Source organism: Hyla sarda, chromosome 1 (assembly GCF_029499605.1).
Source record: "Hyla sarda isolate aHylSar1 chromosome 1, aHylSar1.hap1, whole genome shotgun sequence".
NCBI lineage: Eukaryota > Metazoa > Chordata > Amphibia > Anura > Hylidae > Hyla > Hyla sarda.
The window spans coordinates 315,904,104-315,920,166 of NC_079189.1; the positions used below are offsets into that span (position 1 = coordinate 315,904,104).

Here is a 16,063-nt window from a genome sequence, read left to right on the forward strand (position 1 = left end):
GATTGTAAATGCATTTTTTTTTTTTTACTGAAAACAAGCAGTCTTTGGAAATAGCAAGAACCCTACTCAAAGTATACAACAAAAGATGTCCTAACAGATACGCATAATAAAGAAAAGAAAAAGTTGTGGAAAACAGAGTCTACTCCCAAACAGATAGCCTCTCTCTATGAGTCTTGGTAGAATCGAATGTGTATGGGCAACATTGAAATGACTGGTTCTTTTTCAGAGCCAGGTACAATACTTGTGAATGAACCAAATAAACCATAATAACAACAATTAAAGAAAACATTTATTTTGAGGGAAGAAAAGTCCTAGTAAGGCCTCTGCATGTGTCCGTCTGCTAAATATACATATAAAATAAATGGAGCAATGGGACTAGAACTAATAATCACTCATTCATTCTGATGTGATGTCTAGACCGGTGACATTTTCATGCACGACAGAAAAGCGATTTCTCGAAACACAGTGATGACAGCTCAGCTCTGTTAAGCTTGCTCAGTTCATAGTTTAAAAGATGAAACTGGCTCAGTTCTCATGTGAAGTGGAGGTAACAGCTGCCAGGAATGGTAATCTCTTCATATACTGTCAAGTTTCTTCAAGACAAAAGGAGCTATGAAAATAAGAGAAATCAATATTAGGGAAAGGGTCATTATAAAAAGATGTAAACTTGTTCTTGGCCACATAATGTACCACGTGGTGAATGTCAGCAAGTACACAGTCACGCATCCTCAGCAATGCATAGGTAAATTCCGCTTGCTGATCATATACACTGCACAACATAATGGATTTGGAGACTCACTGAATCAAAAACACAGAAACACGAAGGTGACATTGGCCTAGATTTATCAATCTGCTTCAAAACTGCCTGATTTTACTATAATACCCAATCACAGCTTGTTAAGACGTGAAAGCTGAGCTGTGATTGGTTGTTATGGGCAAAATTAGGCAGTTTTGGTTTCAGGCAGATACATCTGAACCTGCAATAAAACATAAGATTGTTTCCTTTTAAAAACAGCAAAGGACTTACCCATTGGCTGTCTTACTGCTGCAGTACCTGATATAGTCCACAAATAAGAGAGGCGCTGTTTCTAGCAGACAGACTTTCTTTTCTTAGGTAAGTAATTGACCACTATCTCCATTAGTTATCTATCTGCCCATTCACGTGGCTATCCCACCAATAAGACCTCTCTCTCATCCATAGGATAGGAGATGGTACAGGAGGGTGTGCAAAAAGAAAGAACAGACAGAGATGGCGCTCAGATAGTGCTGTTTAACTTTAAAAGGGTAGCTCCCACCATCACTTTTTTTTTCTGTCCCTGCCTATTACCCATCTATCCCTAACCCCCTCCCTGCCTTTTAATTATTATTTTTTTTACATATTAAAAATGCTTTTTGTCTGCCTGGTAGCGTGCTCACTACCAGGCAGACTTCCCCAGCAGGCACCACATCACTGATGCCTGCTGGGGCCGACACTTCCGCCCGTAGTTCACCCACCTATACAGGGTGCCTCCAGCTGTTTCCCCACTGCAACTCCCAGCTTGCCCTGACATCTATTGGCTGACATACCGCTCCCCTCCGAGCAGCCGCAACCCCCCCCCCCCGGCCCCGTCACGCCGCTCAACTCACTCCCCCTGTCCCTTAGTTCACCCAGAGTACCCCCTCCCCGCTGCGCAGCCCGCAATCCCCCCCCCCCCCCCAACCCACTCCCCCTCAGTTCACCTATTCAGTGTCCCTCCAGGCTTTCCCACTACAACTCCCAGGGCTTGCTGGGAGTTGTAGTGGGGAAACTGGAGGCATACTGTATAGGTGAACAGTATACATAATACTTTACCTCGACCCCGAGCCAAAGCGCTCGCTCCCGCCTGTCTGACAGGCGGGAGCGAGCACAGCAGTGATTGAATTTCGACTCGTTGCCAGGCTTCAACAAGTCGAAATACAGTGGTGACGTCACTGCTGAATGCATTCGGCCACTAGAAGGGCGACCCCTAGTGGCCAAATTTAAGTGATTTTAAACTGTTTTAAAATCACTTTTTTAATTAAACTATATTAGAGATATGTTGTAGTACTTAAGTACTACAACATATCAATTTTTGGTTTTCATGACAGTGCCCATTTAACAGTAGGGTGTGTGTAATGAAACAAAAAAGCTGCTCACCTTTGCCAGTTGTGCAAAATGCAGGCACAACACTGAAAATAGCGTTTGGTAGGTTGCGGCCAGGTCCGGGAGCCGCCGATCGTCGGTACAGCTGGCAGCGGCCAGGATAACAGCTGGATGCAGGTTGCGTGGATCTCAGGCACGGGGTTTTGGTCCCAAACCCGACTTGCACTTCAGCGCTCCACCGGAGATGCAAAATCAGTTCACGTATGCGGTATGCTGTGATAACTTTTTAAAGCTGGGTGCTCAGGACAATGCGTTTCAAGAGGGGATTCCTCTCTTCGCGAGGGGACGTGATGGAGAGGAATCTCAAAACGCATTGTCCTGAGCACCCAGCTATCTGTGTAACGGCGATTACCCATGTATAATATATACTACAGGGGTGGCGGCATCCTGGGACTTGCAGTACTTCTTTCATATTACTGTGGTATGTATATGTTATTTATTTGTTGCTACATGATCAATGCTTAGGCCTCATCTTGTTTGCACTTGCACTTTAGCCTGAATTGCCAGCATAAGTACCCATTCAATGCACTTCTTTGCCTCAGTAATTGTATACACAAACTTAATGAGATCTAGCAGTATTTGCACATCTATTGACATTGTCCCAGGTATGCCGTCTGTCTGTGCCGTATTCCTCCTTTTTTAATAAATTGCACTATGTTTTTAATATTATGAAATAAAGTTTATATTTTATATTTTGACTTACAATTTCTGAGTAGCTCCTTTTTTTCTTTGGGTTTATTATTATTTGGAGTCTAACAAAGAGGCTTTTCTGCACACGTGGCTAGGGATTGATTTGTGTATATATATTTATCATCTTTTTTCACATGAATACCCAATTTCTGGCAATCTTATATATTTCTAATACTTATTGATCTGTTCTACCCCACACAGTAGTGCTTTTTTCATGTTTTTGTTGTATGATTATATACTACAGTGAATAAAAAGTTATCACAGCACACGAACTGATTTTGCTGAACCGCAAGTCGGGTTTGGAACCATTCCCTGCCAGAGATCCCCGCAACCTGCATCCAGCTGTTATCCTGGCCGCTGCCAGCTGCCCCTGGACTCGGACGTGAAGCTGCTCATCCGCCAGCCCTGACTGAGGAGACACGGGTCGGTTTATAGTACACACACTGCGAGGACTCCACGCCCCTGCTGCAGCCCAGCGACCCAACACTACATGAAGCTTCGCTCCGGATTAGGCGACTGCATGGTGCGATCACATGACCCCATGATGGTAGCAGGTGAGGGGACCTCCGGCTGCCATTGTAACTGATCTGATATGATCACAGCATCTGAGGGGTTAATGGTGGACATCAGCACTGATGTCTGCCATTACCAGCAGGTCCCTGGTTGCTGAAAGCAGCTGGGACCCAGGGGCTATGATGCAAGCGCAGCTCCTGCACTCGCATCATAGCCGCGGCAGGACTTAGGGCGTAGAGAAACCCAGGGCGAAACTGTACACCCTGTCATTTTGGCCACGCCCCCAAAATTTTTGGCACGAAAATGCATCAGTTGAAAATGCCAAAAGGGGCATTTTCCGCCGATAACTTTCAGCGGCCGAAATTTCGGTTCATTCCTAGTAATCATGGTTCCTGCCCCTCTGGCGAATTACCTCAATCTTCAGAGGGGCTAAAAAGCTCTATGCAGTCCCCCAAAGCTGTACCAACTCATTTTTGTGGGTGACCACAGGTTCTCTGTAAAGGGTACACAGGCGCTGCCAGTAATTTGCTGAGCGGGCAGTCAACTGAAGCCCATCCACCTGTCCCGGGTGAGTAGCCGGCGGTCCGTACAGGAAATCGCAGGGGTCCGATCACAATAAATAGGAGGTAAGTTTGATTTCCCTGGGAGTGCCCCTTAAAGGACAAGTATCATGTAAAAAAACCAAAACAAAAACGTATCCCCCAACCAAAGGATAGGGATAGGTTTTAGATTGTGGGGGGGTCGTTTGGCAATCTTGGGCTCTCCCACAGAACTATATAGAGGGGGGTCGTGATGCGCCGCCGTACAAGGAAGCCGGGGCTCTAAACAGGAGATTGCGGGGCCCCAGCACTTTGACCCCCTCGATCTAAAACTTATCCCCTATCCATGGTACATGATACTTGTCCTTTAAAGTCATATTCTTTCCAGGTTCCCAGGCAGATCATGACAATCACTGCCTGGTACCTTGTGGTCAGTGAGACACATGAAGTCCCATCATCCCAGATATATATATATATATATATATATATATATATATGCAGGGCATTAGCGGCCGCCCTCTGTCACTTACTTATTCTCAGTACAGCCACATAGATAAGGAAGTTCCTCACTGAGCTGATGACATCTCGCCGCATCTTGGCTCGCATCTCTTCTGGATCAGCTTTTGGCCCAAGACCTTCCAGTCGGAACATGATGACACCCTCGACAGCTCCTCCACGAGTGACGAACACTAAGATGTTGGAGGTCGGCAAAAGACTCCGCCTCTGAAGGACGCGGGGATTGTGCGTAATACGGAAGCCGCCGAGGGACACTACCACGGGCGGTAAGAGATGATGTCACAAGCAGCCGAGCGTCATGGGAGGAGCGTATTTAGTATTCAGCGTGAGCGCGCACTATAGGAGGTTGCGTGACTTCTGTATACAGTAGTCAGTAAGCGCAGTGCATCCCTATCAGCATGCCTCCAGCTGTTGAAAAACTACAACTCCCAGCATGCCCGGACAGCCAAAGGCTGTCCGGGCATGCTGGGAGTTGTAGTTTTGCAACAGCTGGAGGCAGCCTGGTTAGAAAACAATGCAGTAAGGACTTATTACCTATCGCTGGAAGGTACCATTTTGCCCCCTAGTGGTCATACCCTGAATACTGTATTACGATTTGGCTAAATTCTGCACTCCAAAAGAGCCTGCTCCTTGTCAGTGATGGGGAATGGTCGAATTTTGGGCAACTCTCTATTGGGACCATTGTTTCCCCTTAGTGGTCTGATACTGAACTGCAATAGTATAAGTGTGACTTTATGTTTGATTAATTTCCATATTTAGGGTCTATTCACATGTACAGTATTCTGCGCAGATTTGATGCGCAGGATTTGAAGCTGTGATCAGTCATTTAGCTTACAATGAAATCTGGAGCAGAAAATCCTGCGCATCAAATCTGTACAGAATACTGTACATGTGAATAGACCATTAACCCCTTAAGGACACAGTCCATTTTCACTTCTAGGACGAAGCCCTTTTTTTGCAATTCTGACCACTGTCACTTTAAACATTAATAACTCTGGAATGCTTTTAGCTATCATTCTGATTCTGAGAGTTTTTTCGTGACATATTCTACTTTAACATAGTGGTAAATTTTTGTGGTAACTTGCATCCTTTCTTGGTGAAAAATGCCAAAATTTGATGAAAAAATTAAAAATTTTGCATTTTTCTAACTTTGAAGCTCTCTGCTTGTAAGGAAAATGGATATTCCAAATAATGTTTTTTTGGGATTCACATATACAATATGTCTACTTTATATTTTCATCATAAAATTGACGAGTTTTTACTTTTGGAAGACACCAGAGGGCTTCAAAGTTCAGCAGCAATTTGGAAATTTTTCACAAAACTTTCAAACTCGCAATTTTTCAGGGACCAGTTCAGGTTTGAAGTGGATTTGAAGGGTCTTCATATTAGAAATACCCCACAAATGACCCCATTATAAAAACTGCACCCCCCAAAGTATTCAAAATGACATTCAGTAAAGGTTTTAACCCTTTAGGTGTTTCACAGGAAAAGCAGCAAAGTGAAGGAGAAAATTCAAAATCTTCATTTTTTACACTCGCATGTTCTTGTAGACCCAATTTTTTTATTTTTACAAGGGGTAAAAGGAGAAAATGTATACTTATATTTGTAGCCTAATTTCTCTCGAGTAAGCACATACCTCATATGTCTATGTAAAGTGTTCGGCGGGCACAGTAGAGGGCTCAGAAGCGAAGGAGCCACAAGGGGATTTTAGAGAGTACATTTTTCTGAAATGGTTTTTGGGGGGCATGTCGCATTTAGGAAGCCCCTATGGTGCCAGAACAGAAAAAACATAACAAGGAATAAAGTGAGCCTTAATACCCCACAGGTGTTTCACAACTTTTGCATATGTAAAAAAAAAAAAAAAAAATGTCACTAAAATGTGTGTTTCCCCCCAAATTTCACATTTTTGCAAGGGTTAATAGCAGAAAATACCCCCCAAAATTTGTAACCCCAACTCTTCTGAGTATGGAGGTACCCCATAAGTGGACCTGAAGTGCACTGCGGGCGAACTACAATGCTCAGAAGAGAAGGAGTCATATTTGGCTTTTTTAGAACAAATTTTGCTCGGGGGGCATGTTGCATTTAGGAAGCCCCTATGGTGCCAGAACAGCAAAAAAAAAACAACACATGGCATACCATTTTGGAAACTAGACCCCTTGAGGAACGTAAAAAGGGATAAAGTGAGCCTTAATACCCCACAGGTGTTTCACGACTTTTGCATATGTAAAAAAAAAAAAAAAAATGTCACTAAAATGTGTGTTTCCCCCCAAATTTCACATTTTTGCAAGGGTTAATAGCAGAAAATACCCCCCAAAATTTGTAACCCCAACTCTTCTGAGTATGGAGGTACCCCATAAGTGGACCTGAAGTGCACTGCGGGCGAACTACAATGCTCAGAAGAGAAGGCGTCATTTTTGGCTTTTTGAGAGCAAATTTTGCTCGGGGGGCATGTCGCATTTAGGAAGCCCCTATGGTGCCAGAACAGCAAAATAACCCCCACATGGCATACCATTTTGGAAACTAGACCCCTCACAGAATGTAATGAGGGGTACAGTGAGCATTTACCCCCCACTGGTGTCTGACAGATCTTCGGAACAGTGGGCTGTGCAAAATTTTTCATTTTCACGGACCACTGTTCCAAAGATCCGTCAGACACCTGTGGGGTGTAAATTCTCTCTGCACCCCTTATTACATTCCGTGAGGGGTGTAGTTTCCAAAATGGGGTCACATGTGGGTGTGTTTTTTTTTTGCGTTTGTCAGAATCGCTGTAACAAACAGCCACTCCTGTGCAAATCACCTCAAATGTACATGGCGCACTCTCCCTTCTGGGCCTTGTTGTGCGCCCCCAGAGCACTTTGCGCCCACATATGGGGTATCTCCGTACTCGGGAGAAATTGCGTTACAAATTTTGGGGGGCGTTTTTCCCTTTTACCTCTTGTGAAAATGTAAAGTATAGGGCAACACCAGCATGTTAGTGTAAATTTTTTTATTTTTTTACACTAACATGCTGGTGTAGACCCCAACTGTTTCTTTCAATAAGGGGTAAAAGGAGTAAAAGCCCCCCAAAATTTTTTAGGCAATTTCTCCCGAGTACGGCGATACCCCATATGTGACCCTATTCTGTTGCCTTGAAATACGACAGGGCTCCAAAGTGAGAGCGCCATGCGCATTTGAGGCCTGAATTAGGGACTTGCATAGGGGTGGACATAGGGGTATTCTATGCCAGTGATTCCCAAACAGGGTGCCTCCAGCTGTTGCTAAACTCCCAGCATGCTTGGACAGTCAATTGCTGTCCAGAAATGCTGGGAGTTTTTGTTTTGCAACAGCTGGAGGCTCCATCTTAGAAACACTGCCGTACAATACGTTTTAAATTTTTATTGGGGAGGGGGGTGGTGGTGGGGGGGGGGGGCAGTGTACATGTGTATATGTAGTGTTTTACTCTTTATTTTATGTTAGTGTAGTGTAGTGTTTTTAGGTTACATTCACGGATTACACTGAGTCTCCCGCTAGGAGTTTGAGCTGCGGCGGAAAATTTGCCGCAGCTCAAATTTGTAGCGGGGAACTCACTGTAATCTGCCGCCAGTGTGAATGTAGCCTGTACATTCACATGGGAGGGGGGTCAAAACTACAACTCCCAGCATGCATGGTCTGTCAGTGCATGCTGGGAGTTGTAGTTTTGCAACAGCTGGAGGCACGCTGGCTGGAAAACCTTGAGTTAGGTTCTATGACCTAACTCAGTATTTTCCAACCAGTGTGCCTCCAGCTGTTGCAAAACTACAACTCCCAGCATGTACTGATTGCGGAAGGGCATGTTGGGAGATGTAGTTATGCAATGGCTGGAGGCACGCAAGTACAACTCCCAGCATGCCAAGACAGCCTTATGCTGTTCCTGAATGCTGGGAGTTGTAGTTTTGCAAGATTTAGAGGGGTTCAGGTTTTAAATCACTGTCCAGTGGTCTCAAAACTGTGGCCCTCCAGATGTTGCAAAACTACAACTCTCAGCATGCCCAGACAGCAAACTGCTGTCTGGGCATGTTGAGAGTTGTAGTTTTGCAACATCTGGAGGGCTACAGTTTGAGACCACTTAGTGATCTACAACCTGAACCCCTCTAAATATTGCAAAACTACAAGTCCCAGCATGCCCACACAGCAAACAGCTGTCTGGGCATGCTGGGAGTTGTAGTTTTGCAACATCTGGAGGGCCACGGTTTAGAGACTACTGTAAACTGTGGCCCTCCGGATGTTGCTAGCAGGACCCGGAAGTATTGCTGCCGCCGCCGCCGCACGTGGGGGAGGATCGCGGACGGGGATCCGGGATCCAGGTAGGGACCTTTGGCGCCGACCTTCCCTGGACGGCTCCCCCGTTTTGCCCGGACACCGATAGGTGGGCAAAGCGGGGGAACCGAACTTTAACCCCCCCTCCCCTGGTCTGCTATCGGTCGGTCGCTCGGCCGACCAATAGCAGGGATAGGAGGGGTGGCACCCCTGACACCAAACTCCTATCCCTTTAGGGGGATCGAGGGTGTCTCGGACACCCCCGATCCCTCTTATTTTCCGGGTCACCAGTGACCCGTATGACCCGGAATCGCGCAGATCGCAGGTCTGAATTGACCTGCGATTTGCGCGCATCGCGGTCATGGGGGGGTCTCAGGACCCCCCTCTGCGATTTGCCGGGATGCCTGCTGTTAGATAACAGCAGTCATCCCGGTCCGATCACCGCTACCGGTGACGCGGCGCTCCCGGAACCCCGCGACGTACATGTACGTCGCCGCGCGCCAAGTGACACTTCGCGGCGCCGTACATGTACGTCGCTCGTCGTGAAGGGGTTAAAGTGCATAATAAATCAATACAGGCAAACAATGGAAAATGATATATTTTACGTTATTCTATTGTTTAGTTTTCATTTTCTTTGATTGTTATTAACCCCTTAAGGACCAAGCCCATTTTGGGGTTAAATGGAAACTCTCATTAAAACTCATTTTGGCTATTGCACTCCTTATGGTAAATAAAAAATATTTCTAATATACTTTGTTTAAGTAAAATGAAGTTTTCTTTGTTTTATTTGTACTTAAAAAAAGCTCAAGAGCACATTTTCCCTCATCTTATACACAGACTTAGGACCGAGGTCAAAACACAGGAAATGCAGCCTGGAGTGCTGAGGGGGTGTGTCCAGCCTCATCCAATCATAGCTCCTCTCACACTTAACTGCCAAATGCTGTTGGTTGGACACAACCCCCTCAGCACTCCAGGCTGCACTTCCTGTGTTTTGGCTTCGGTCCAATATCTGTGTATGAGATGGGGGAAAATGTGCTCTTGAGCTTAAGACCAAATAAAACATAGAAAATGTCATTTTTTTAAACAAAGTATATTAGAAATATTTTTTATTTACCACAAGGAGTGCAATAGCAAACATTAGTTTTAATGAGAGTGCCCATTTAAAGACCGGGCCAATTTTCATTTTTACATTTTAATTTTTTTCCTCCTCATTAAAAAATCAATTTTAAAAATTATTTTACCTATAGACCCATATCAGGGCTTGTTTTTTTGCGTGAACAAATAAGATATTTATAAGAAAACTGTAATTTTGCAACTTTTTGGGGGGTTTGGTTTTTACGCAGTGCACTTTACGGTAAAAATGATACAATGGGGGAGATTTATCAAAGGATTTAGACTGGTTTTTCTTGTCTAAATTTGTCGCACAGAAAGTCGCAGTCTAAATATGTGCGACTTTTCTGCGACTTTTGCTCTAGAGGATTTTTAGAACATGATGCATGCAAGTCTATGTTAGACTGAAATGCATTGAAAAATGCATTGGTGCTGAATTTATCAAAAGCGACTTTTCAGCGACAAGTCGCATAGGCTGAAAGTACGCCGAAATGTCAGACCATGTTGGAGCAGGTTTAAATATAGACTAAAGCATAGATCATGCAGTCTGTGCACAGAATTTATCAAGAGCTGTGCGCCTTTTGATAAATTAGGCGCACAATAGACCAGACTAACCCTCTGTAGTTTGGTCTATATTGATGCGGGACATAGACAGCTTTGATAAATATCCCCATTATCTTTATTCTGTAGGTCCATACAATTGAAATGATACCCAACTTATATAGGTTTTATTTTGTTTTACTTCTTTTTATAAATTATACATTTTTGTATGAAATTTAGCATGTATAAACATTTCCTTTTCTGACCCCTATAACTTTTTTAGTTTTCTGTATACAGGTATGTATAAGGGCTCATTTTTCTGTGCCGTAATCTGTAGTTTTTATCGGTACCATTTTTGTTTAGATGGAACAGTTTGATCACTTTTTACACATGTTTTTTTAGGGTATAAAAAGTGACCAAAATACACAATTCTGGACTTTGGTATTTTTTGACGTATACGTCATTGACCGTGCAGTTAAAGTAACATTACATTTTTATAGTTTGGACATTTATGCACGCTGCGATACCACATATTTTATGTTTATTTTTGTTTACATATTTATCTTAAACGGGAAATGAGGGGTGATTAAAACTTTTACTAGGAAAGGGGTTAAACTTTTTTACATAATTTTATAGTCCCCATAGGGGATTATTACATGCAATCTTCAGATTGCATACACTGTTCAATGCTATGCCATTGCATAGCATTGATCAGTGTTATATGTGCTCCATTGCTCCAGCTTGCCTTGGCTGGAGCTTTGGATTACCAATCAGACAGCGAGGAGGCAGGTAAGGACCCTCCTGCCGTCCTCTCAGCTGATCGGGACACAGCAGTTTCACTGCGGTGGTCCCTATCAGCATCGCTGAGCAGCCAGGAAGTGTTTACTAACATTTTAGACTCCGCAATAAACTTTGATTGCGTTATCTAAGGGGTTAATGCCAAGCATCACCATGATTGGGGATGTCCGGCATTAGCCATGGGTCCCGGCAGCAGACCACACTGCTAAGACCCGCACTCATCTCCTGAGCGCACGTCATAGAAGGGGAGCGGGACAAAGGCGTACAGGTATGCCCTTCGTCCTCAACAGGTTAAAGAGCATTCCTAGCCAAACAGCATGAAGACCAAATTGCTCACCAAACAGGTCAGGGATAAAGCTTTAACCCCTTAAGGACACATGACGTTCTCATACGTCTCCATTTCCGAGTCCTTAAGGACACATGACGTATGAGAACGTCATGTGTTTTACCGGCCCCCCGCAACCATCTGGAGCGGAGCCGGTCCCCGATGCCTGCTGAAATCGTTCAGCAGGCATCGGGGCATATCGCCCAGGGGGGTCATTATGACGGCGATGGCCGCAGATCGCTGGACAATTCAGTCCAGCGATCTGCGGCGGATTCCGGGTCAATCGGGTCTCCAGTGACCCGGTGACCCGGAATTATTGGCTGATCGGGGCCGTCAGAGACGGCCCAGATCAGCCAGAGCCAGCAGGGGTGAGGTGGCACTGGTGCCACCTCACGATCGCCCTGATTCGTCGGCCGGATTACCGGCCGACCAATCAGGGCGCCTGCTGCGGGTGTCACTCCCGCAACCCGCTCCGCCCCTCTTCCGGAGGACGTGAGCGGGTGCGGGAAGACGACCCCCGGTGCTGGGGACCCCGATCCCCGGCGTCCCTGTTGGGATCGGGGCCCCAGGAGCAGCGGCGGCGGCGAGGGACTGACCTGGTGCAGCGAGGATCGTTGGAGGTGAGTGACAGCCTCCTGCTGTTGCTTAGCAACAGCTCCCAGCATGCAAAAAGGGCATGCTGGGAGCTGTAGTTATGCAACAGCAGGAGGCAGACCACCACAACTCCCAGCATGCCCTTATGGGCATGCTGGGACTTGTAGTTTTGCAACAGCTGGAGGCACATTCTTTCTATGGAAAAGTGTACCTTCAGCTGTTGTGTAACTACAACTCCCAGCTTGCACAATCAGCTAAAGTGCATGCTGGGAGTTGTAGTGGTGCATCTGGTGGTTGCATAACTACAACTCCCAGCATGCCCGTTGGCTGTCCGTGACTGCTGAGAGTTGTAGTTTTGCAACAGCTGAAGGCACACTGAGTTAAGTAGTAAACCAGTGTGTCTCCAGCTGTTGCATAACTACAATCCCCAGCATCCCCAGCCAAAGTAGTATGCCTCCAGCTGTTGCATAACTACAACACCCAGCATGCCCTTCCGCTGTCCGTACATGCTGGGGGTTGTAGCTTTTGCAACAGCTGAAGGCACACTGGTTGCAAAACACTGAGTTTGTTACCAAAGCACTGAGTTTGCCTCCAGCTGTTGCAAAACTACAACTCCCAGCATGCACTTATAGACCGTACATGCTGGGAGTTGTAGTTTTGCAACAGCTGGATGTTCCCCCCCCAATGTGAACGTACAGGGTACACTCACACGGACGGAGGATTACAGTTAGTATCCGGCTGCAAGTTTGAGGTACGGCAAAATTTCTGCAGCAGCTCAAACTGCCAGCGAGAAACTACTGTGAACCCCCCGCCCGTGCGACTGTACCCTAAAAACACTACACTAACACACAATAAAATAAAAAGTAAAAAACACTACATATACACATACCCCCTACACAGCCCCCCTCCCCTCCCCAATAAAAATGAAAAACGTCTGGTACGCCACTGTTTCCAGAACGGAGCCTCCAGCGGTTGCAAAACTACAACTCCCAGCATGCACTGATAGACCGTACATGCTGGGAGTTGTAGTTTTGCAACAGCTGGATGTTCCCCCCCCCCCAATGTGAACGTACAGGGTACACTCACATGGGCGGAGGATTACAGTAAGTATCCGGCTGCAAGTTTGAGCTGCGTCAAATTTTCTGCCGTAGCTCAAACTGCCAGCGAGAAACTACTGTGAACCCCCGCCCGTGTGACTGTACCCTAAAAACACTACACTACACTAACCCAAAATAAAATAAAAAGTAAAAAACACTACATATACACATACCCCTATACAACCCCCCTCCCCAATAAAAATGAAAAACGTCTGGTACGCCACTGTTTCCAAAACAGAGCCTCCAGCTGTTGCAAAACAACTACTCCCAGTATTGCCAGATAGCCGTTGACTGTCCAGGCATGCTGGGAGTTTTACAACAGCTGGAGGCACCCTGTTTGGGAATCACTGGCGTAGAATACCCCTATGTCCACCCCTATGCAAGTCCCTAATTTAGGCCTCAAATGCGCATGGCGCTCTCACTTTGGAGCCCTGTCGTATTTCAAGGCAACAGTTTAGGGCCACATATGGGGTATCGCCGTACTCGGGAGAAATTGGGCTTCAAATTTTGGGGGGTATTTTCTGCTATTACCCTTTTAAAAAATGTAAAATTTTTGGGAAAACAAGCATTTTAGGTAAAAAAAATATATATTTTTTTACATATGCAAAAGTCGTGAAACACCTGTAGGGTATTAAGGTTCAAATTACCCCTTGTTACGTTCCCCGAGGGGTCTAGTTTCCAAAATAGTATGCCATGTGTTTTTTTTTGCTGTCCTGGCACCATAGGGGCTTCCTAAATGCGGCATGCCCCCAGAGCAAAATTCGCTTTCAAAAAGCCAAATGTGACTCCTTCTCTTCTGAGACCTGTAGTGCGCCAGCAGAGCACTTTTCACACCCATATGGGGTGTTTTCTGAATCGGGAGAAATTGGGCTTCAAATTTTGGGGGGTATTTTCTGCTATTACCCTTTTTAAAATTGTAAAAATTTTGGGAAACCAAGCATTTTAGGTAAAAAAAAAAAATATTTTTTTACATATGCAAAAGTCGTGAAACACCTGTAGGGTATTAAGGTTCACATTACCCCTTGTTACGTTCCCCGAGGGGTCTAGTTTCCAAAATGGTATGCCATGTGTTTTTTTTTTGCTGTCCTGGCACCATAGGGGCTTCCTAAATGCGGCATGCCCCCAGAGCAAAATTCACTTTCAAAAAGCCAAATGTGACTCCTTCTCTTCTGAGACCTGTAGTGCGCCAGCAGAGCACTTTTCACACCCATATGGGGTGTTTTCTGAATCGGGAGAAATTGGGCTTCAAATTTTGGGGGGTATTTTCTGCTATTACCCTTTTTAAAATTGTAAAAATTTTGGGAAACCAAGCATTTTAGGTAAAAAAAAATATATTTTTTTACATATGCAAAAGTCGTGAAACACCTGTAGGGTATTAAGGTTCACATTACCCCTTGTTACGTTCCCCGAGGGGTCTAGTTTCCAAAATGGTATGCCATGTGTTTTTTTTTGCTGTTCTGGCACCATAGGGGCTTCCTAAATGCGGCATGCCCCCAGAGCAAAATTTGCTTTCAAAAAGCCAAATGTGACTCCTTCTCTTCTGAGACCTGTAGTGCACCAGCAGAGCACTTTTCACCCCCATGCGAGGTGTTTTCTGTATCGGGAGAAATTGGGCTTCAAATTTTGGGGTTGTATTTTCTGCTATTACCCTTTTTAAAAATGTAAAATTTTTGGGAAACCAAGCATTTTAGGTAAAAAAAATATATATTTTTTTTACATATGCAAAAGTCGTGAATCACCTGTAGGGTATTAAGGTTCACTTTACCCCTTGTTACGTTCCCTGAGGGGTCTAGTTTCCAAAATGGTATGCCATGTGTTTTTTTTTTGCTGTCCTGGCACCAAAGGGGCTTCCTAAATGCGGCATGCCCCCCAAAAACCATTTGTCGCTCCTTCCCTTCTGAGCCCTCTACTGCGCCCGCCGAACAATTAACATAGACATATGAGGTATGTGCTTACTCGAGAGAAATTGGGTTTCAAATACAAGTAAAAAAATTTTCCTTTTTATCCCTTGCAAAAATTCAAAAATTGGGTCTACAAGAACATGCGAGTGTAAAAAATGAAGATTTTGAATTTTCTCCTTCACTTTGCTGCTATTCCTGTGAAACACCTAAAGGGTTAATACACTTACTGAATGTTTTTTTGAATACTTTAGGGGGTGTAGTTTTTATAATGGGGTCTTTTATGGGGTATTTCTAATATGAAGACCCTTCAAATCCACTTCAAAACTGAACTGGTCCCTGAAAAATAGTGAGTTTGAAAATTTTGTGAAAAATTTCAAAATTGCTACTGAACTTTGAAGCCCTATGGTGTCTTCCAAAAGTAAAAACTCATAAATTTTATGATGCAAACATAAAGTAGACATATTGTATATGTGAACCCAAAAAAAATATATTTTGAATATCCATTTTCCTTACAAGCAGAGAGCTTCAAAGTTAGAAAAATGCAAGATTTTCATTTTTTTCATCAAATTTTGGGATTTTTCACCAAGAAAGGATGCAAGTTACCATAAAATTTTACCACTAAGTTAAAGTAGAATATGTCACGAAAAAACAATCTCGGAATCAGAATGATAACTAAAAGCATTCCAGAGTTATTAATTTTTAAAGTGACAGTGGTCAGAATTGCAAAAAACGCTCCGGTCCTTAAGGTATAAAATGGCCTGGTCCTTAAGGGGTTAAACATCTCACAGAGCACCATAAAATCCATCATTATTAGTTGTCACAAATCTGGCCTTTATGGAAGAGTGGAAAGTAGAAGGCTATTATTGAAAGTGAGGAGAAATTCTGTTTGGAATTTGCCACAAGCCATGTGAGAAACACAGCAGGTTGGATGAGAAGAAAATTTAACTTTTTAGCCTTAGCGCTATGTGTGGCGGAAACTCAACACTGCCCATCACCCTTAGCAC

General features: G+C 44.5%; 1 protein-coding gene across 1 annotated transcript; it reads right to left on the reverse strand.

The window, feature by feature from the left end:
* Positions 1–276: 276 nt before the first annotated feature.
* On the reverse strand, positions 277–4,651 carry TOMM5 (translocase of outer mitochondrial membrane 5). The gene is made up of 2 exons (XM_056518315.1): positions 4,434–4,651; positions 277–610 (listed from the first exon to the last, which is right to left on the reverse strand). The coding sequence occupies exons 1-2, from the start codon at positions 4,552–4,554 to the stop codon at positions 576–578; spliced, it is 156 nt and encodes a 51-aa protein (XP_056374290.1). The 5' UTR covers positions 4,555–4,651; the 3' UTR covers positions 277–575.
* Between the last annotated feature and the right edge of the window lie 11,412 nt (positions 4,652–16,063).

What these genes read in the sequence shown, in the direction of transcription:
- TOMM5 (XM_056518315.1), bottom strand. Translation starts at nt 4,554, where the DNA reads ATGTTCCGACTGGAAGGTCTTGGGCCAAAAGCTGATCCAGAAGAGATG. An exon ending in TGTGGCTGTACTGAGAATAA is followed by an intron (nt 611 to 4,433) that starts GTAAGTGACAGA and finishes TTATTTTCATAG; the next exon opens with CTCCTTTTGTCTTGAAGAAA.